The sequence below is a fragment of the Anticarsia gemmatalis genome, chromosome 8, assembly GCF_050436995.1.
Source record: "Anticarsia gemmatalis isolate Benzon Research Colony breed Stoneville strain chromosome 8, ilAntGemm2 primary, whole genome shotgun sequence".
Classification (NCBI taxonomy): Eukaryota; Metazoa; Arthropoda; class Insecta; order Lepidoptera; family Erebidae; genus Anticarsia; species Anticarsia gemmatalis.
Window position 1 is genome coordinate 7,662,962 of NC_134752.1, and position 22,715 is coordinate 7,685,676.

A 22,715-nucleotide genomic window follows, 5' to 3' on the forward strand; every position below is an offset into this window, starting at 1 on the left:
TTGCTCGGACTCATTATACATTCAGATAACTCGCTAACAACCCGTGCGATCGAGCATCTCGCATCCGGACATCGGAGTTACACTAACGAATCAACTTTAACGAGTTCACTGCATTTTGTGATCGAGTTATGGAATTAAAGTAGGTATTATGAATGCACTGGCAAATAGATAACGGAAACATTGTTATTTCTGATTTAGCGAGCTGCATATTATCATATAATTTTATTTCCACTTACGAAGTAATAATCTGTTAGTCTAAAATATCATCATCACATATATTATCCATCTATACCATATTTGGCAAATTATTTTAATTTGAGCTTTTTCGGTACCTAGTTACCTACCTATTACATAAAATGCTAGGCGAGACAATTATTGAGAGCAACGTACTTTACAATAACCTAGGGATAGCGTTTTCCCCGACCGGCGATTTGATTGTGCTCGGAAGAAAAGCAACGCATAATTCATGCTCGAATATATAACATAGAATCCGAATGTATGTTCTCTGTTTGCTGTTTTCTCCGCTCTGTACAGATAATATACATAGTTCTTTGTTTTATAGAAGGTTTATAGAAAACATTTTTTTAAAGATGGGTTACAAGCTTTATTACATTGATTGATACACAAAATCGTTTACAATGATTTCAATAGAACACACTATGATTACAATAGATTGGCACTACATAAACATTTTTATTAGTTATCAACAGTGTAGTTTCGAGCAAGTCGCACGGTCTTTTTAATGTAGTTATTAGCCGCGCCAGCCAGTGAACGATGGAGACCTGAAATAATATTATAATATAGGAACACAGTTTAAAAAAAAAAAATTATGCAAGTTGCTAAAAAAACGTAAAATTGCGTTTACATAAAACTACGCTGTGTTATTTTGTTTGATTTTAGACTAAAATGAACATTAATATTGGTTTGCAGATTTTAAACACGTTTAAAACGCCATTCAAGATAGATGCGTACACGGACGTATACGTAGGCGTTCATTAGAAAGACACGAGCGGAAATAAATACTAAAATCAATAACAGTCATACTGTTAATAGGAAATATTTCATTAGACAACTAACTCGTATCCAACATAATATTTATTAAACAAAATACTTTAGTTACTGAGTTGTAGTTGTATGTAAATGGTAAATGGCATAAAAAGCATTTACTCAATACGTACGTGTTGAAACTGGATTGCTGTTGTTGTTGTGGCTGGCCGGATTGCTGCGCGAGGTTGCCGAATGTCAGCGTGTTTTGGTTCGCTAAGCTCTCGAACGTAGCGTTGGACTGGGTAGAACTGAATGCCGGAGCTAAACATAACAATTTATTAGGCATAATGCAAATACAAGATGTGAGTAGACAGATAAATTAATTTACGAACAAAGTTTTCACAAAATTTATGAATTTTAGATAACTAAATTCCTGGAATTTACGGATTTCATTAGTGCTGTCGAAACGACAACAACCGTGGCACTTAGTGGATAAATCGATCAATCATATTTTAGTGTACGGTTAATTTTTTTTTATTAAACGGATTACTAACCGGGTGCAGCTCCTCCGAACATTTTCCCGGGTGATGTACTACCGAAGGCAGCCCCGCCTCCAAACGTGGCTCCTCCCCCAAACGCAGCAGGCGCACCGAACCCACTGCTTGGACTTTTACTGAACCCGCCGCCGAACGACGAGCCGAAACCACCCGAGGGAGACCCGAATGTTGCCGTTGAACCGAATACTGGTTGCGTACCGCCAAATACGGGAGAACCGCCGAAGGCGGCTGGAAGTTTTATTACATTAGTTAGCGTGCACTTTTGAATAAAATTGATACAATTTTATATAATTAATTTTTTTTGGTTTCAAATGAATATTTTATAGCATTTTTATGAAGAAGGAGATACATACCTGATCCAGTTTGTTGTTGCGGCGTCCCGAATACGCTTGGTTGCGGACTACCGAATGCTTGTCCGGCGGGTGAGGGTGTGCTGAAACTTCCTCCAGTAGTACCACCAAATATTGATGACCCTTGAGTCGTGGCTTGTTGTCCTAAGGAAGATAACAATGAAAATGAAGTTCAAAAGAGACGCATTTTTATAGATGTTTCCTTACTATTTTATTTTAGATCAATCCATTTTGTTCTGAAGACAGATAAGTTTTCATCTTTGCAGATGATGAGACCAGATAATAGTTAAAAAAAAATTGTTAGTTTAAAACCTGAATTTAGTCAGATTGGAATCATCCCAGTAAGAGTAACTTTTAACGATACAAAAGTGACCGTCACTTAGATAATTCAAATCTTTGCGAGATAATTACGAAGATAGTGAACTTACCAAAACCACCACTAGGAGATCCGAATCCTCCTTCAGTGTTCCCAGAACCGCTACCCCAGAAATTAGTAGCGGGTTTCTGACCAAACGATGTGGCGCCACCTGTGCCGAATATCGACGCGGCTGTTTGGTTCGGCTGACCGAAGGCTGTTTTAGCACCAAAAACGTTCGTGTTGCTACTACCAAACACTGAACCTGATGGACTGTGGGGAAAAAATACTTGTAATTAACCGAATTAGAAATATACCGCTGTGGTGACCCAATGACTCTTCTTTTGATTTTTTGTTCCATTCTCTTTGTAAAATCTTGGAAACATTTATTGCAAATAGAAACTAACCTTTATCCAGCTTTAGTTTTAAGAAGAATCACATATAGTATTTGTTTGTAAGAAAGTAATTTTGTCAAGTCGATAAGTAATATACGATTGTGGTTGTGTTTGAATAAGTACGTCCAATTTCGCTTCACTAAGAGAGAGCAACATAATGACACTAATGGGGTCAAAGAATAAAAACATATTTTTGTCTTACCTGCCACCGAAAATACTTCCACCGCTAGTCTGAGACGGAGCATTAGTAGTGCTAATACTGGCCGCCGCGAACAGATTAGCTTCAGCCCCTCCGAACAATGAGCTACTCTGTGCCGTCGTGGCCGGAGGAGTACCGAACACTGACGGCTGGGCCGGCGCGCCACCGAAAACTGATGCTTGAGTCGTTGGAGCTGCTCCGAATACTGAAATATAAATAAGAATTAGTATAAATGTACGACCTATTAGATGTGATATCTTCATAGATTTTTTTAAATATGTACAGTGGTAAACTAAAAAAAAATGATAATCATTTTAGAAATACGGCCTTTCGATGACTTCCTACAATAGACCAAAGGAGAATGGGCAAAATAGTATGGAGCCTGGGCGAACCGCGGCCAAACTTGATTTTTTGTTTTTTCAATGTAGTTTAGTCCTATAATTACCGTGTAGAAGTTTTATTGCCGCGACGCACTTATATGACGAACAAAATACATTTTTGTTTTTGAGCACTTTTAATAGTATAAAAACATATTTTTGGCTTATATTCAGAGACTAGCTGACCCGCGCAACTTTGCTTGCGTCACATAAGAGAATGAGTCACAATTTTCCCCGTTTTTGTAACATTTTTTGTTGCTACTCTGCTCCTATTGGTTGTAGCGTGATGATATATAGCCTATAACCTTCCTCGATAAATGATCTATCTAATACTGAAAGAATTTTTCAAATCGGACCAGTAGTTCCTGAGATTAGCGCGTTCAAACAAACAAACAAACAAACTCTTTAGCTTTATAATATTAGTATAGATTAAATAAAAAGTACTATTTATATTATTGCATACAAATGTAGACATTATTAATATTCGAACAATCATAACATGTAAATATATAAATATCGTAACAAGTAAACATCTTGCTCTTCTATAATATATTCACTGAGACGACTTATCTGTCTCGAATGCTCAGCTTAAAAACGAGGCGTTCATAGCCAGTTGCGCTCACTGGTCGGTAAACGATCTGTTGGTTAAGCAACCGTTGGCGCGGTCATTCTATAGATGGGTTACCGCATTGTGGTATTTGAACTGAGCTTCTCCGTGCTTCCGTGGGCACGTAAAAAGTCGGTCCCGGTTGTTGTCAACTAAGATAACATTCGGGCGGCTTGAACAGTTTTGAAACTAGGTGAACCATATGATAGATAGATACGAGTTACGATTATTGTTCATTTTGATGGCATTGCAATCGTTATAAGAAGATGTAACGTTATTACACAACATTAAATGCATTACAGACACGAAATAATTGTATTTGTTCTATGAAATTCCATTATATTTACATGTCAATATACTGTTTCCTGAAAGGATTGCAGCGAAACGTTCTTAGTAAAAGTTGTTCCTAGTTATCATTACTTTAATTTGACACTACTTTCATTAATGGCCGCCGACCGCCCAGGAGTGCCCATTTTCCTTTCTGCTCGTTTACTGTTTTTAAACAGTGAAATAAATTGTGTGATATTGTTCATACTGTAGCATTAAAAACTGATAAACGTAACTATATCTAGTGTTTACCTGAAGCTTGTGTTGTTGGAGTAGTTGGACCGCCAAATACAGATGGTTGACTAGCAGGCGCGGATCCGAACACCGAAGCAGCTTGCGTTGTAGCCGGCTGTCCGAACACAGACGTTTGACTACTACCGGCCGCTGCAAACACGGACCCTCCCGATGTTCCAAACATTGACGTCGATTCAGTAGCGGGAGCACTCGAACCAAAGACCGAAGCTTGAGTAGTGGTAGGCGTAAAAGCGCTAGGCGTCGCGGTTGTTGCTGCAGCACTAAATATTGAAGCTGCTGTAGAAGACGCTGCAGAACTGAACACAGACGGCGTTGTAGTAGTCGCAGTGCCGAATACCGATGATTGTGTTGTCGATCCAAATACTGAAGTTGAACCGAACGCAGGAGTCGATTGTGTTGTAGTTGCTGTCGCGAAAACGGATGTTCCAAATATAGATGTAGATGGTGATGTAGTTGCTGCACCGAAAACTGAAGACGGGGACCCAGGAGAAGCCGGGGTCGGAGTGCTAAACACTGAAGGTTTAGTCGCATTTGCTTGAGTAGTTGCTCCGAAAACAGATGTTTGAGAAGACCCGAATATACACCCTTGTGGTGAACCAAAAACTGACGATGGTGTTGAAGAAGATGCTGCGGCGAATATAGAACTAGCTTGAGAAGTCGTCTTTGGTTGGGAAGCAACTGCGGCGCTAAAGACTGAAGCAGCAGTGGATGTGCTTGTTGCTGAAAATATCGATGGTGATGCCGGGGTGCTGTCCGTAGGTGTTGGTGTTGGAGTAGTCGGTTCTTGTTTTGGTGTGGCATCAGGTTTTGGGATGCTGAGCGTTGGTTTTGGAGCTGAAAACAATATTTACAATTAGACTTTTAAATATTAATTTAATTAAAAGTATTTTATTATTATTTATTTTTCACTAGATTGCCACAGTAATTTGCTATAACCAGTAAGAATTTTTGAATTAGATTATCGTTAAACTTGAATCTATATTATGTGTTGTCACAAACCTAAATTTTAATAGTAATTAAATATACATACCCGAAAGTACGGAAGCATTTCCAGCAGCGAATATTGAAGAAGCACTAGATGCGGGAGCCACTGGCTTTTCACTCGCTTTTGGTGGTTCTGCTTTCGTTTCGGGCTTAACTTCAGCCGGCTTAGTTTCACCTAGAAAATAAAAATGTCATTGACCATCTTTTTTATTTCTCGGGTTTAGGAAATGTATTAGGTGGGTTTATTTCACTTATTTCTAGTAAGTGCTGGACAACACAAGCAAGCAGTTGATTAGAACATAAAATTAAAGGTGAAGCATTATTCAATGATTTCCCAGCAAGTTAAGGTTCTTTGAACGAAAATAACGAAAACTTACTTGGAGTAACCGACGGAGTGACCGGTGGACTAACACTAGCCGTAGCTTGAATAGTTGAACCAAATACAGACTTCTTCATCATCAAGGGGTTAATCGGTTCTTTCTTCTCAGCAGCTGGTTTCTCAACCACTTTTGTTTCAGCCTTTTCTGATACATTTTCCTTTTCCACTGCCTTAGGCGGTGCCTTTTCTGACTTTGCTTCTTGTGTAGGTTTTAGTACATCGGGAACATTGGCTGCAGCAGGAGGTTTTGTTCCAAACAAACTTGGTACAGGTTTATCAGTTTTCGGTTTAAGAATAATAGTTTTAGTTTCCGTAGCTTCGGGTTCCCCTGTCTCGCTTGATTTCGGGCTGCCGAATAAAGCAGGTGTTTGCGGTTTTGGTTCTTTGATACTTGGTTTTGGTTCAGTAAACGCCTTTGGTTCAAATGTTGGTGGTTTCTCTTGGGCCAATGTTGGCTTGGACTCGGGTGCGAATGCTTGAGGTTGGAATTTGCTAAACATGTTGTTTATGTCTGCTATCGGTTTGGCTGTGAATGCGGTTGCTCGGTTGGCTGTGGACGCTGATGGAGCCGGTGTAGATGAAACTAAAATTAAATAAGATTACATATTTAAAAATTGCTTAAAATACTCTTATTTACATTTATTGGGTAGTAATAGCCAAATGGATGTTGACTGTTAGATATGATAAAAATAGGTTATTTTTCGAAATTCAATTTTCTGTACATTTAAGCCTACATACCGAAAGTTTAACGACGAAAGTTTTCAGAGACATGGATTTATCAAAAAACATTTAAGCCCAACCGAAATATAATCAGCAATCGATCTCTCTCATTTAACCAGCAAACAAAGCAAAATAATACTTCATTACAATTATACATACAAGCAAAAGACGATGGCGAACAAATAGGCTGCCCCATGAAAGTATTGGCATCATTCTTCGCTTCAAGAGCTTGTTTATTTTGCAGTAGATCCTTGAGCGCGCTGCGAGCGTTCGGTGCAGCCGTCGTTACGGGCGTAGTGGGCGTGATCGGAGAGTACTGCGGCGCGAATGCGGATGGAACCGGTTTAGGCTGCTGTGGTGTTATTTGGAGCGGCTTTTGTGGTTCTGCTTTTGGTTCTAGAAAGTAAAAATAATGGGTAAAAGTTGAACATATTTCATTTTATAATTTTCTAAGTATCTTTGTTTACGGATATTTAGTAAAGAGATAGCTTGGTATAGTGAAAAGACTTTTCCCAAATAATCAGATACGTCATACTGTTGTTTTTGTTATTACTGTTGTCGTCAAAAATATTGAGTTTTCTACTGTAACAACATTTATTAATAACTAATGAGCCAATTCTAGAAATTCTATTAATTTTATATCATCGCTCAAAACTCGTCTCTCCCACTCTTTTTTTTTTGTCGCTAATTTTTTGTTAAGTATTAATAACATTTAAGTACTTACCATCAGTAAACAAAGTTCTAGCGACATTAGTGAGTCCAGGCGGGGATGGTTTCATTCCACCCACGGGAGTGAACGATGGCACAGTGATAGGTGACGATTTGACCTCCGATTTTGGTTCCACCTTTACTTCGGCTTTCGGCACAAATGCTGGTTGGGGTTGAGCTACAATAAAATGGTATGTATAACATAATATATTGCTTTTTATGTAAAATAATTTGCCATAAATACAAAATGAAAATACTTCATGTTAATATTCTACGGGTACAACATTTATTTTCTTATTTGTGTAATGATACCAACATAATCTTTAAATAATATCAAAAAGATGACTTTATTGTTTCGTATCTACATCTTCGACACCAATTGAAACATAACGTATACGTATTCATTCGTAATGTTCTTCGCGTATACGTTCTTATACGCAACGTTTCATACGGTCAGCATATAACAGTCAATTGAAAATCTATAAAGGAACTATGTACTTCACAAAGCCAAAAATAATTTCAAATAAACTACTTACCGAGTTTTGGTTGCGCCTGTACAACCGGCGAAGTCTTAACAGGCACTGCCTGTGCCTTTTCTTTCAAACTCTTCTCATAGTTCAGTCTCATAGTAGCCAAGTGCTGCCTCATTTCTACATTGACTGGCTTGATCTTAACCGTTTTGTGGTTAGCAAGCATATCTCTTAGAGCGTCCAGTTTGTGTGAGGATAGAAGCGGTTCTTTCGGTTTTTCTGGCTCAATGCTCATGTTTAGAATGTTCTTTGTTAGTTTAGAGAGAGGGTCTCTGTGAATAAATAGTTTTTTTTATTGTAGTACTTACAACCTTAAACTTCTTGACTTAGTGTGTATGGGAACGATAGATGCCAATAACTTTTAAATTTAAAACCACTAATAATGAGAGATGTTTTGAGTACAGGTTACTTTACAGCGGGTCTCTCACGGGTCCGGGTTTGTTCCTCACATGAAACAAATATTTGTGTTTGTCGTTTGAGCCGGAAAGTTCTCACAACGCAAGGCTAAACTTTATACATAATATTACGCCTGTTTTACCAGAAGGTGTAGTACATTCGTGTTTTGCCATTTTCAATACTAGCTGACCTGCGCAACTTCGCTTGCGTCACATAAGAGAATCATAATTTTCCCCGTTTTTGTAACATTTTTCACTGGTACTCTGCTCCTATTGGTCGTAGCGTGATGATATATAGCCTAAAGCCTTCCTCGATAAATGGGCTATCTAACACTGAAATAATTTTTCAAATCGGAGCAGTAGTTCCCGAGATTAGCGCGTTTAAACAAACAAACAATCAAACAAACAAACAAACAATCAAACAAACAAACTCTTCAGCTTTATAATATTAGTATAGATTAGCCCCATGTAATAGCGAATTAGCCTATTGCCGTAAACTGTTACGGAACTCCGGGAGTAAAGGTTTAAAAGACAATTTCGAATACTTACTTTTTAAAAGGCGTGTTCCTCAACAGCGAAGTGGACTTGAACATCGGTGTAATGTCACATTCTTTCAGCGTGTTCTTCAATGTACGCAGCACTGCTTGTTGACGGCCCAAAATTTCTTGTTGTTTTACTAACGGCTGGTAGACATCGTCAAGGACTGGGCGGATCATGTGCCCTGGCCTAATATAAAAGTTTAAATTTGTGATTTTTGTAAGTCTTCTAAAAACATTATGTGCTCTTTATATTTTGTCACCCATACCTTCCACCCTCTTTATATTTATCCATATAGTATCATTGTACCAGAATTTAGTTGACTCTACTTCTACCTTAGGATCTACAATTTAATATTCACAATGAAATGACTTCAAAACAAAAATATTCCTGCGGATTATTATTATATAGTTACTTGACGGACTAATGGAAATACACGATGCATTCGGGTAAGTACAGTACAACTCAATTTAACTTTATATACTTCATACTAACTTGTTAAAATAAGGATCCCTTGAAGTGTTTTCATTCCACTTGTAGTCTAAGGACTTCTGCGCTTGTTCCAGTTGGTTTTGTACGTAGTAAGCCAGCTTCTTTACAGACGCCACGCGTTTGGTCGTGAGAGGGTCTGCTTGCGTCCATTGGTGATAATCTTTTGCTCTGAAAGTTACAAAGTTAACATTTCTTACGTCCTAGAATCTTCTGTTAGTTATAAATACATTTACTGTAGTCAAACTAAGCGATAATTATATACAGAGTATTTTTTTGGCAACTTATAGACATAAATCCATCAATTGGTGCACATATGCTAAACTTCTAAAAAAAATACTCTAAAACTGTAACACATTTCATTCTGATGTGACAAAAAATTTTATTAGAACAATGCAACTTTTACAGCTAGAAAGGGACCACGCTTAACATACTCTATAACACTGTCTCTTTCCAAATTCAAATTGCTTCAACATAGCAAAGTAAAGCAAGTCACAAATATATTAGAAGCATACTTACTCAGAGTGCGTTCTAGCCTCAGCAACGACAGCGCAAGTCCGAACTAATTCCAATTTCAACTGTATAATAGCCCCGCGCAAATCATCCAAAGAACATTCTTTCTTCAACTGCTCACTGTCCAAAGGAGTGGGATGGAAGTTCGCGTTGATTGAATCTATATCGCGTTGTAACTACAATAGGAAGATATTTATTATAGTTTGTATTTGTTTATGTTGTTGTACCAATACAAAGGTGTATTGACACAATAGAGAATCAAACTAAATAATAAATATAATTTGGACAACACTCTGCTTAGTCTGGAATCAGACAACCGTGTGGTTGTCTGATTCCAGCCTAAGCAGAGTTACAATGGTAACCATACAACTGATAAATATACAATACCTCTAAATACATACTTATACAGACAAGTTTACAGTCAGGCTCAAAACATTATTTAGAGTCTTCTCATAATATCTGGTGAAATTTCTGGGATTTTTTCTTCTAAATCAGATTCATGGGCAGTATCGTCAACATATCACCAGCTATTATGAGAAGACCCTGTATTTGCCTTGGGTGGGATTAATAAGTTGTGCCTAATTTTTCTAATGTTATTTTAGTACCTATAAATAAAATTATGTAAAGATGTAATTTTTGAAACTTTGGAAATCACATGACTGGGGCGCTGTTTCGTATAACTGTAGTATTGTAACTCTGATAGGAACTTACTTTAGCTTGCGTCTCTCTAGTCTTGACCATGAACTTGTACAGTTCTTTCTGAAAGTCGTTGACTTCTTTCACTAGCATGTTCTTAAGTTCTTGGTTAGCTTTTATTTCGCTCAGTCTTTCTTGTTCGGCTTTTAATGCGGCGTTCTCTTGAGCCTGTTGTGCTGTTTGGGCTTTTGGTGCAACTGGCTGAGGTGATGGTGCCTAGAAAATAGAAAAATCGAATAATACCAGTAATGTTATTACTCATATATCAGTTTTAGATAATAACATGCTACAGTTGTTTCTTCTTTTTATTTGCCTACATTATAGGCTATGTTTTGTTTGCTGGACAGAAGTTAAAAAAAAGTCAAAAGCAGTCTTTACAAGACTTTTTTAAATATACCTGGTGGCCCAAATTTTATTGACCACTATCATTCCGGAGCTGTAAAACTGCCACATTTTAACGAATTAACGAAATGATTTAAATTCTATTTGATAAATGATATCTCGAGACAGTCAGTTATAACTGCCAGAAAATATTGCATTACATGTAAAGGACGCGTTCCTGGACGCAGCATGCGACCGAGGGGATTGGAAGTCTAGGGGAGATGCCTTTGTTCAGCAGTGGGACACAGAAAGCGGCTAGGTAAATAAAATATGTAAAAGTGTGTTATAAGTACCGCTGGTGCTGGCGTCGCTTTAGGCTGCGCTATTGGCGTAGGTTTCGTTTCTAACGCTTGCTTTGACTCGCTTTGTACTGGAGCTGAAACAATGAAACGAATAGTAAGCTAAATACAAGTGTACAGGGTACATTTTTGACTATTGTGTTGATATCTGTTAGGTTCCCAATAATCCTTCACAAAGTTTTCCTTCGCCCTTAGAACAAATGATCATAATTTTTAATACCGATTTCATGAATTACGGATAAGTATACAATAGCTCAGTCTATAGTTAAGTGAGAACAAATGCATGAACAAGTCTTTATAGAAACCATATGTAAGTAGTACCTGGTGCAAATGCCAGGCTGGATTGTGGTTGAGAGTAGCTCGGTGGTTTCGGTACGTTGAGGATACTTGCGCCGTACTGTGGAGGTGGTGCGGAACTCTGCTGCTGTGGCGGCGCTGCCTGTGCAGGCATTTGTGGCTGCAATTCAAAGATTTAACGTAATTATTTATTGTAAACCATATCTCTTATTTTTTTATAATCAACACTAAAATTAAATCTGCTTTCTACTTACAATTGAAGCAGCATTCTTTTAAATTTAGATCATTTTTTTACAAACACGAATTTAATGATACAGCGACACTGACACGTTAACATATACGTGTCTGATACACGTACACCATTATCAACAATGGCGAGAGGTAAGTACTGATAGCTTTACGTGCACCCCGAGGTATAGAAACGGAAAGGAAATGTAAACGGAATCAAGCAAAATCTAATAATAGTTACCTTTACTTGAACAGGTGCTGGCGCAGGCGCAGCGGCGGGTGCCGGTGCTGGAGCCGGCGCAGGAGCAGGTTGGGCTGCAGCGGGCACCTCGCCAGGAATTGCACTAAAATAATGACACATTTGAATAAAACAGCTAGTAAAAACGTTTAAAGAGGCTGATGAGTTAGCCAAGTTGATTGGTTTTTAAGAAAGGTAGACCACAGGATTTTTACCCGTATGTCTGGTTTTTAAAGATAAATTTTAAAAGCATTGTTCCACTATTTTTAAAACCTTTCATCTTATATAATATGCAGTGGAAAAGTAATAACCTGGTCATAGAAGCAGCTGGTAACATTACTGGTTGTGGAGCAGCACAGATCTGAGGTGCATCTTGCTTTAAGTTAATGACATTGAAGATCGTCAGCAAACCATTCTGCGATAACACGTGGAGTAGCGGCATCGGAGGCAACGATGAATTCTCTCCTGAAACGAATTATTTTTGTTTGAAGACATTTAAAAAGCTTTGATTAATTTATATGTAAAGATATCTATACCAATATTATAAAGCTGAAGAGTTTGTTTGTTTGTTTGATTGTTTGTTTGTTTATTTGTTTGTTTGAACGCGCTAATTTCAGGAACTACTGGTCCGATTTGAAAAATTCTTTCAGTGTTAGATAGCCCATTTATCGAGGAAGGCTATAGGCGATATATCATCACGCTACGACCAATAGGAGCAGAATACCAGTAGAAAATATTACAAAAACGGGGAAAATCTTGATTCTCTCTTATGTGACGCAAGTGAAGTTGCGCGGGTCAGCTTGTGTTTTATATGTCCTTTATGACATAAAATAGTTGAAGTTTGTTGATCATATTGATCAAAATGTTGTAAAAGTAATAAATGTGACAATGTTAATTTTGTCATTGGAAATAATATCTCTCGGATTTAAAGCCTTTAACTAAACTTATAACTTTAGAATTTCTAGAACCCTGGGACTCACTAGCGCCATCTTGCTAGAGTTTGATAGTGAATATAAGAATTTGTTTACTTACCCCACGGCAGTTGATGTACGGCGCTTGTGTCAATACAGATACCAATAGGAAAGTTCTCTATTTTCTTATCTGTTAAAGGTAGCTCGGGTCTTGCTTCATCACTCTACAATCAAAATTTATTATTATAATCAGCTGATCGAATATGTACAAGAATCTGTGTAGTTTTACGCCACTAAGTAGTATTGAGATTTACCTGACACCATTGAATCCATAGATCAGCATCAGCCTTTATGCCAAGTGTTGCTATTTCCATACTGTTAGATGATGATGCCATTATAATGTTCCTAAAAGGTAAATAATACAAATTATGTGACGTGGTACAGAAAGTTGATACCTACCTAAAAGATTGTATCTTACTTGTTACTTATATTAAAAATGCTTGTGATGTTTGTTAATCAATCATTGCAAAACTAATGAATGGATTATCAAAAAAAAATATACACAGATTGTTTATAATCTAGATTAACACATGAGGTACTTTTTACCATGTTTTTCATGTGGATAATATCGCTATCAGAAGGTTGTTTTTATTAATACATTAACATAGGTGTTGCATTCTTACCATTGAGCTATTCCCTGTAGGTAATAATACCATGGTCTATTGGAGCCCATACTGTAGCAAATGTCTTCGTAATTCAGACAGTATGGCTGGCCACCTTTAGGTGTATTTATTATAGTCACAGCTGTAAAAAATAATTCGCAGTTATGGTTAAGTTTTGTACCCACAGTGACACTAGCTTGATTTCTAATTCATTTTGAATATAAATTCAACTATCAGTATGTTAACTGACGCAGAGCACTTATAGAGCTCTGTAAACTTTCTTTTTACAATTGACCAATTTAAAAATATGTTTAAGTTTGATAATAAAACATGACAACCAATATTAAAAAGCGTAGATCACAAAAATTTTATCTAAATTATACTGATATAAACAAAGAAAACATTTTGAAACAAAATCAAGAAACATACAAGGGCGACTGTTGTCCATAGCATTCTTGTACACCACAGCGAACTGGAAGGTGGATATCCAATACACGGCGAGAGCTTCGACCACGCCGCCTCCTTCGATCAAGTTTGGCGCAGGAATATTCTTAGCTGGAGACAAATCTGGTTTGAACTGAGTAAGAGTTCCGTCACTGTTGCCAGTCACTAGCTGCTTGCCTTTCGGACTCCAGCATAGACACCTGTGAATAAAAAGAATATTTGAATTATGTTGCAAGTCTTAAAATTCAGAAGATGCTTTAAGAATGTCTTCTCAAAGTGAGATCTTCTGAATTTTAAGCTCAACTAATGGCAGTACCCAATATAGTTTCATAGTCTTGTGTGAGGAAACAAATACACTAGTAAATTTGTCAGTCTGTCGCTTACACAATAATATCTACTACAGAAGACCATTGTGATTCTTGATTTGAAAATTATTCAATATCCAATCCAATAGATTTCTATGTCAATAGTGAAGGACGAAAAGAAACTATAATCCAATAAATAAATAATGTATATTACTCACCTAGCCTTAGACTGTATTCTCTTAACTTGAGGTCCAGCTCCAAAGCTGGCGACCAAGAGAGTGCCATCATAGTACACCATGGCAAGATTGTCAGGAATTATAGGGTTCCATTGAAGTCCAGACACAAAGGTTTGTGGGCCTACTTCAGTCCTGACATCCAATGGAGTTACATTCTGAAAAAAAAAACGTATGAGAATAAGCTAATGAAAATGCAACAGCTGAAAACTGTAAACAATTCATGTGAAATGCAAGTATGTTAGTTAGAAGTAGTAGTCTAATCGACATTGTGTAAGCTCTTATAAGCAATACAGTGTTTTGTTTTATTCACTTATGAGTATTTGTTTGTTGTTGTTGTTTGGCATGTTTCTTAATAAGGGTTTTGTAAATCTGCTTTGATAGTATATTCTCAAATTTGCCATTATGATAAGAACACCGCTACTATATTGCAGAGACTGAAATATTTCTCAATAGCAGTCCCTTGATTGGCAATGTGCCCAGTAAATGTAATTAATGTTTGCCCCTATTATATGAAAAAATGTGGGTGTATGCCTCTGCCTATACATTTGTATAACAGATGTGATATGTAAGTAGTTATTTACTTACAGGGTTTTGAAAGCTGGAGATCTTATAGATGGACAGTAACTGTCCTCCGGTAACTGCCAACATTTCATGGTCACAACTGGTGGCAATGTGAGTAGGCCTTTCTTGTAGTTTAATAGTCCTGTGCTGTGGCTCACAGTCTTTGTCAATCAGGTCTTTTAAGTAATATACTGAAAATAATTAAAAGAAGGTTATAATTAGTAAAGGTTAACTACACTTGATACAGATAAATTATTCATTGTTTGGGTCACAAATAGGTTTACAATATAGAATCAAGGTTATAATCAAATTTCAAACACCCAATTTTTTTGCTTTTGTGATGACACAAACTAAATTATATAAATATTTTCAACTAAAATCTATCAATTAGTCTTATAGAACTTCTATGAACATTATTTTTAAAATACAATGTTATGAAATAAATGTAGTAAACATGACACAAAACAGTGCATGATTATATACATACCAGTAAGGACTCCATCAGGAGAGCCCACAAACACAAGCCCATACTTGCTGCTGCAAGCTATCAAGTTATAACCTCTATTGGACAGAGGATTGTTAGTATTGAACACTTTAATTTTACGTTGAAGTTTGTATAGGAGACTCTGTAATGAAAAATGTTATGAAATTACATTTATTTTACGCAATGTTTTGTGAAAACAAATGGTGTTCTTAATAATTATCTAAATGTCTATTATTTAAGTTAGTGTAAAGCGTAAACTAGAATGAGAAGTTACTGTTAACAATATAGCAATAATATTGTGAACTGATTGCTATTATTACAATAACCTCAAAGTAATTTGGAAACAGCAGCTTTGTTCGATTAACGCCATTTATTTCCAGGCTTTGTGGCTTTGAGATTAATACAGTAAAGTAGAGAACTCGATTTTTTGTGCAAAAATCTTAAAAAACGCTATTAGATTTGGTCACTCAACTTACCGGTTCGTCAGCCGAGTTCGGCCCAAATGCACTTTCCATTATCAGCTAGTTTAGCTTGATCGTTAGAAAATGAAGCCTTATTTAATTATTTTTATTGCCTAGCATTAAACTATATTATTTAAACAACACTAATCCTTTAAATCTAAAATAACAAGTAGATCGTAGAGCGAATTTCAGCTACTCCAATGTGAAACTGTCAAAGCTGTCAAAAATCTGAAAAATATGTCAGTTAACTTTTGACATTTAAAATTTATCATGCTTCTAACCATAGGCTTTTTAGAAACAAATAACTTAATACAAGTAAATCGAAGAAATAAATACAGATATTTGTACAGCAATTTAATTATATTTACAACTCTTATTTTAAGATCATTGTGACTAAATAAAATACTAAACTTCAGAGTACCTTACAGTTTGAGACTTTTTTTAAACTCAGGACTTTTTAGAATATTTCGATCCCTGGATGGACTTATATGCTATTTCTATTTCTGTTTCAAATTATTTGTCATGTGATACTGTATTTGTTGCTAGTTACATCTGATTTTTTCATTAAATTAGGTCTAAACCGGAGGACGGACGATAAACAGGCCTCGAAAGTTGCCAATCTGCTACCCAAACAGCGGTAGTCGTGTACTAAGACACCATAAATTGTAATAAAGAAAGTTAATTTATCAGCAATCGTACATGAGACTGTAGTTTGCACAAACCTGTCATCTGTTGTGTTCAACAGTTTCCAGTAACCTCGTGTTCATCACTACCTCTATATCCATTAAAAATTAATAAATTCTATAGGATGAAATGTTCTTTAAATATTAAAAAAAAAAATAGACAGGATTATTTTATTATTAAAAAACTCTTGTTGAGAACATTACATTTTATACACATCTTATTTTTTATCATTACACATTGAAACAGTGATTATCGTTACCACAAAACTTAAGTACGTATTTCAAAATCTTCACTCGGGAAAATTAAGGAACTTTTTTGCGAGCCAACCGCGAGCGGCCTCTGGGAACGGTAGCTTGAAAAGATTATAGTAAAACATGTATCTCCACGATTCCACTTTGTATAGTTCCTTGGGATTATCGTCAGTCAAAGCTTTGACGAATGTCTCTATGATATTTTCGTCTTTCAAAGAGTCGTATCTCGCGTCATGAGCCGTCGCTGCTTCGAGGTAATTAGTGAGTGATGTGATCCTATTCTCGTAAAAGGATCTCTGTTCATCATTCAAGTTCTTTAGCATCGCGTGTCCGTGAGATGCTTGGCCTGCTATTATGTTGCTTGAAGTGACGAAACCACCTAAAATAAAACTTGCCATTTATTATAACCATTATTTAATTTTATATTAGCACTTGCATGTTACTATATTTCGTTGTATAAGTGACCATACGTTTTACTTTCTGTAGGTTTTTGTATAGGAAATGAAACCTTGCCAGTTTCTTACATTAATAGCCACAGGCATCTAAGAGGGTATTATTCCGGATCTGGACGAATATTTGCTGATTAGTTGGGTGTTTGGTAATGAGGAGTGGCGATTGGTTCACTTTTGTCATGATCAATATACATAAAAACAATTTTAAGATTGCGTTAACTGTAAATCAAGAGAACAGGAAACTGGCTGAATATTTTTCGTAACCCTCGGCCTACATCTTAGGGTACAAATGTATGAGAATTCCTGACAAAAGACAAAACTAAAAAAAAAACACCAACCCGGCACAAAGGCGACAGCACTCAAGCCGTGTCGCAAATGTTCCATTCTCAAAGCCTTCGTCCAGGCTATGACGCCGGCCTTGCTTGCACTGTACGCGGCAAAGCCTGGCAGCGGCTGCAAACCGCAATGACTGGCCACGTTGATTATACGAGGTTTTGATGAGCACGCGCTCTGCAATGCGAAATGTCGACGTGTAATTTTCATTGTGGAAAAATGTGTGGTATGTAGGTCTGTTTGCTGTAATTGTCGGGAGGCTGTATTTTTTATTGTAAATGCTAGGTGAATTGTGTGAGGCTTAAATGAACGCTCTTTCATGACTGTCGACATACTTTTGGCGTTAACCGAAACATATTATCTACCTACCTATTAGACACAGCTACAAAATTACATGCGGTAAACAACTGTTAAAAGTAAGAGCCTTTATCGAATATCTGTACAAGCTTATGCCAATATTATTACTGAACAAGTTATTACATTTCTATTTTAATAGAGCGAACTTGATCCATCAGCAAAAGTAATCCATAGATCAAAACAAAAGAAATATAATAACTTTTCGAACGCAAAACATAATCTAAACAAATCCAAGCTTACATTTTCAATTAAACATTTTAAACAAAAAAAGATTGACGTTTTCCCTATGGGATGATAATATTTCCTGGGTTTACGACATTCTATTATTACGTACCTTAACAAAATGCTTACGAAGTCAATTTCATTTGAACGAAGCATCCTATTTCAATGTTTACGTAGAAATCACACGATTATTTCGGTGGTATCATATTTTCTATCGTTGTTATTACAATACCTGTTACCGGGAAGCCGTAATATCAAGAATTTTAAGTTGTTGCCACGGACACCGTTGTTTTGAGATTATAGGACGTCCGAGTGGATCCCTCGTGTGTGATACCCGATTTCATTATTTCGAAGTAACGGCTCTCGCAAACATTTAATTATACCATACCTTGTTGCGAATGTTTGTGGTGTTTATGTTACTGTAAAAGCCCGAACTGTGGTAAATCCTAAGATTTTCCGGTAAAACCTAAGATTTACCAACTCTCAATGGTAAAAGTCCGAACAAGCCAGAGTTTAAAAACTATGTTACGATATATAAAAAAATCCTCCTTCATAACTATGTTTATAACTATTTCACGGTATAATTATATACTGTGACATAGTTATAAAGAAGGAGTTTTGGGCATAGCGACATGGGTAGGTTAGGTTAGAAGGCTAAGGTGGGAGCTTCGCTTCGCTCGCTCCCACCTTAGCCTTCGTGGTTATTTTTTTTTAACCACCCAGAAGGAGGAGCCCCGCGAAGCGGGGCTCCGGCGACATCTCGGTATCATCAAGTGAATATAGGAAAAAGTTCGAAATAAAATAATTGTTCGGACTTTTACCATTGCGAGTTGGTAAATCTTAGGTTATACCGGAAAATCTTAGGATATACCACCGTTCGGGCTTTTACAGTAAGATTTATAATTCAAACGAGATGATATTAGAGATTTCATTCCAGACAAAAATCAAGCGCTAAGTTAATCAAGTTAAGCGGGTTAGATAATAAGCCTTTATTATCTTAAGTATCTTTAAAAACATAATAATAAACACTATTGCCCCATTGTTGGGCTAGGGTCTCCTTCCAAAAATAAGGGAGAGACTACGAATTGAGTTCACCAAGATGGCCACGTACGGAATATTCTATTATTTATAATAATAATTTTCTCGATTAACCGATTGAACGGATTTCCACGAAAAACTAGGATAGTGCTTACAAAATGTATTTACATTTTCAAACGCCCGCTTTCAGTCTGTCCTCGTACCGTGGAAATGAATATTGCCTACAGATATTTGTTCGGAGTTGGACTGTTTTTGAGTGTAACTACAGTCACGGTAGAGAGGCTCCTAGTGTGCGGCATTTAGTTTATCTGTTAAAAGTCTCTACGCTAAAAAGTTTACACCAAAAAACATTCCGCTGCGATTTTTGTCGGACTAGCCTATGTTTGTACGGTGAACTTTCTGTTAGATTGCAATTAGAATTTAAAAACTCTTTCTTTGGTTTCGTATATGTGTTAAAGTCACGATATAAAATAGTTTGATACACAAGATGAAGTAATGTTGAGATTGTTTTGTATTCTAAAACGAATTTCGAAAATAAAATAAATTAAATATCTCTAGCTCTAATGACCTTCTCGTCAATGTATGAGTAGTTACATTTTTTAGGTAGCCTACTTGCTCGATTATGCATAAATTAAACATATACATATACATAAAACAATGACTTATCTAAGTACTCTCTTCACTCTTAAAAGACGTCCTACTTACCTCTAGAGCACTTTTCCTAAGATCAGGCAGAAAGGCCGACACCACCCTCATGGCTCCAAGTAAATTGACATTGATAGTGTTCTCTATCATAGCTGTCGTTTGCCACTCGTAGTCACCTATAGTCATTACTCCAGAATTATTTACTACTGCGTGTAGTTCTGAAAATATGAGTTTTATGATATTTAACTAAAGTTTGCTCTGAATTAAGTAGAACTACAAGTAGTATTATTGGCCCTCCTGCAATCATTGGTTCATTCAACCTTTTTGCAAAACCATCAGTTCTGCATCGTGTGAATTGTGTAGGTAGGTATTATATTTTGCAAAAAAAAAGTACAAAAGGCCAATGATTGTTGGGGGCCAATAGTATTACGCGTTTTCCTATAAGCCGCTTCATATCCTTAACTAATGATCAAATTCATATATTAGTAGAATGTTTTGGATTCAATTGAGATCCTCTTGTTCAAGAAGGTCAACAGTTACTGTAATACCTTAGATTACCTAGGTACTCGATATTCGTAAGAAATAATAAAAATTACAGAACATATTTTTTCATACACAGAGCTTGTATTATAACAGGTATGTTATATAACTTTTTTATACGACTAAGGAAAGCATAAAGTGCATATTTTCTTAAAACTACTAATTAAAATAGTTCTAATTTGTACAACACTCAAACGATACTAATGTGTATATCAACAGTTAGCACTAGTGTACAATCTTCTCAGTGCTATCTCAGCGGTCCAGCCAGTACATTACACTGTAATTAACAGCCAAGTTGACTCTACTGTAGGAACAAGCAGAATTTATATTAATACTTTAGCTGTTTTAGTCAGTCCATTCAAGAGTATGTGAATGAGTTGTTGTGTATTGGGTCGGTAGTGTATGCTACTGCCGTATAGACTGTGTAGAGGTATCGGGTTCGAATCTTGGGTCGTGTGAAAGAGATTTTTCTAAGTTTTTCTTGCAGAGATTGCCCGTAGTTAGAAAGTTGAAGGTTTTGGCTTGTTTCAATGAAACTGGCAGCTGTTGCGAATATCGACAAGGCGGACATTGTGTCCGTGGACATCCGTGTTTCGGAGAATAGGTAAATAGTAGTTAATAGCTTAGTAGTTATCCTTTAATGAATGAATTATATATTTTCAAAATACTTAGTATAATATTGTAACTAGTCAAGTATTTTCACCGCATTGCAGTTTGTATTACAATGTTCACTGTAAACTATGTTCGCAGGATTTTATGTGAGGTAAGTACAAACATAAACCGAACTTTTTGGTTTATGGTGTAAACAGTGTTATCTGAGTAGTGTTTTATTTCAGCCATTAACGGTTGCTTTCATATTCTTTCAGTAATAAAGTTTTACCAAGCATTCGTGGCATAGCTTTAAAAAATAATCAAGTTAATAAAAAAAAGCAAAATTTTTTTGCAGTATTTAGGACACTCATTCTAAAGGACTTGAAGTGAATAAAATAGAGTAATCACTTACTATAATTAGGGTTGTCACTCAACAAGCATCTGACGTAATCCCGAAATCCGGTGACACTTTCAGGATTAGTAACATCTAGTGAATAGGGGTGCGCGCACAATTTTTCTAAGCTTTCTGCCGCTTTGGTGTCCACTCCCTGATACATGCCTGCGACGGTGATGAGGCCTTCTCGAGCTGATCTTGCTGCTATAGCCCATCCTAGTCCACTATCACACCCAGTGATCGCTACCACACGTGTTATAGACATCGTTCTTGATTTAAAAACCTCCACTTTTTTATGATAAGGCTGTAAAAAATAAAATTAAAGACTACATAATATTCTTCAAATCGTAAATTTTAAAAAAGGACAACTTTTTCTGTATTTCCTCGCTGTGTACGTCCTATGTGCTAAGTACCTACTATTTAAAAAAAAAACTAGAACAAACGAAAGTCACAAACGTAGACTTGGACTCGAGTACTATTTTGAAATAGATTAAAAACGAAATTGACTCTACCTTTTACGCACTTAAAGAAATAAGCTTACAGTCAATTCTTAGGTATTACGCAAGAAGTCTGTGAGCAAAACAATAAACACTTTTATAATCCGGCACTCAAATTACTTTATTCAGTTTTATACAATAGTCCAGGTAAGATCAAAGTAAGGAGCGAACTGACGTCCGTGAACGCGATCTTCGGCCGGCTCGTTGCATATGAAACGGGTTTCGTGTTTCGTTGCATATTTACAATGCATATCATTTTTTATTCCCGTTACAGTTACTATTGTAAACAAACTTGGAGTATGAATTTTAATGTGGATATTAACACACGATCTGTCTTTACGCATTTTATGTTTGTGATGAACACAAATAAGCATTATCATTGTGGCTGTATTTTTATACTTACTAAATACCCCACTTTCTGACTTCTGTTTTTGTTACCGAAATCATATATTGATACCTACTGTAAAAATATCAACGTTTTATCTTCACTGGTAGACATAAAGTTAATCCAAACTCGCTGTTTGTATGTGAGTTAGATTCCACTTGACAGTTAGAATGAAATAGTTTTCGAGACATAGTGAGCACTAGAGTCCAACAAAAGCTGTAATATGACCTATGCGAGGCTATTCTGCTATACGAGGCACTACATAGTTACACAAGCATTTCAATTTAAAATAAGCGACTTCGCAAACTTTTTGGCGTCAAGAGGACTACTATTGTAGTTCAAAATTAAATTTACATATCTCAGATGTTTTGCCCAAAACTAAAATTCGTATAGTTACAGATGAAAATGTCGAACACTTCGACAAAGAGACGCCAATAAAAGAGGATCGTTTCAGCACGA

The 22,715-nt window shown here is 36.4% G+C and overlaps 2 protein-coding genes across 5 annotated transcripts; both read right to left on the reverse strand.

Annotated features, from left to right (window-relative positions):
* Positions 1–579: 579 nt before the first annotated feature.
* On the reverse strand, positions 580–16,077 carry LOC142974928 (uncharacterized). 2 transcript variants are annotated; one of them, XM_076117502.1, is made up of 28 exons: positions 15,883–16,077; positions 15,410–15,548; positions 14,947–15,113; positions 14,344–14,516; positions 13,806–14,020; positions 13,398–13,518; positions 13,029–13,119; positions 12,836–12,938; positions 12,115–12,268; positions 11,807–11,909; positions 11,362–11,497; positions 11,035–11,117; positions 10,376–10,576; positions 9,671–9,840; positions 9,158–9,322; positions 8,675–8,851; positions 7,737–8,002; positions 7,217–7,378; positions 6,652–6,888; positions 5,771–6,355; positions 5,440–5,568; positions 4,407–5,243; positions 2,847–3,048; positions 2,323–2,522; positions 1,898–2,038; positions 1,542–1,730; positions 1,179–1,308; positions 580–782 (listed from the first exon to the last, which is right to left on the reverse strand). In XM_076117502.1, exons 1-28 carry the CDS (start codon positions 15,919–15,921, stop codon positions 752–754), a joined length of 5,346 nt encoding a protein of 1,781 aa, XP_075973617.1. In that variant the 5' UTR covers positions 15,922–16,077; the 3' UTR covers positions 580–751. The 2 variants fall into 2 exon arrangements, with proteins under 2 accessions (XP_075973617.1, XP_075973616.1); XM_076117501.1 differs by having other exon boundaries at positions 1,542–1,772.
* Positions 16,078–16,715: 638 nt separating this feature from the next.
* sro (SDR family oxidoreductase shroud) lies at positions 16,716–22,104 on the reverse strand. Of its 3 annotated transcripts, none has more exons than XM_076117096.1 (5): positions 21,916–22,104; positions 21,393–21,678; positions 19,910–20,067; positions 17,593–17,764; positions 16,716–17,181 (listed from the first exon to the last, which is right to left on the reverse strand). In XM_076117096.1, exons 2-5 carry the CDS (start codon positions 21,637–21,639, stop codon positions 16,841–16,843), a joined length of 918 nt encoding a protein of 305 aa, XP_075973211.1. In that variant the 5' UTR covers positions 21,640–21,678; positions 21,916–22,104; the 3' UTR covers positions 16,716–16,840. The 3 variants fall into 3 exon arrangements, with proteins under 3 accessions (XP_075973211.1, XP_075973210.1, XP_075973212.1); XM_076117095.1 differs by having other exon boundaries at positions 21,887–22,104; XM_076117097.1 differs by lacking the exon at positions 21,916–22,104 and adding an exon at positions 21,792–21,847.
* Positions 22,105–22,715: the final 611 nt, after the last annotated feature.

Coding starts and splice junctions, on each gene's coding strand:
- sro (XM_076117096.1), bottom strand. CDS start 21,639: ATGTCTATAACACGTGTGGTAGCGATCACTGGGTGTGATAGTGGACTA. Junction 20,068..21,392: donor GAGTGACAACCCTAATTATA/GTAAGTGATTAC, acceptor TCATATTTTCAG/AACTACACGCAGTAGTAAAT. Junction 17,182..17,592: donor TGCTGTCGCCTTTGTGCCGG/GTTGGTGTTTTT, acceptor GTTTTATTTTAG/GTGGTTTCGTCACTTCAAGC.
- LOC142974928 (XM_076117501.1), bottom strand. CDS start 15,921: ATGGAAAGTGCATTTGGGCCGAACTCGGCTGACGAACCG. Junction 13,519..13,805: donor TATGGACAACAGTCGCCCTT/GTATGTTTCTTG, acceptor TATTTTTTACAG/CTGTGACTATAATAAATACA. Junction 12,269..12,835: donor CGTACATCAACTGCCGTGGG/GTAAGTAAACAA, acceptor AATTCGTTTCAG/GAGAGAATTCATCGTTGCCT.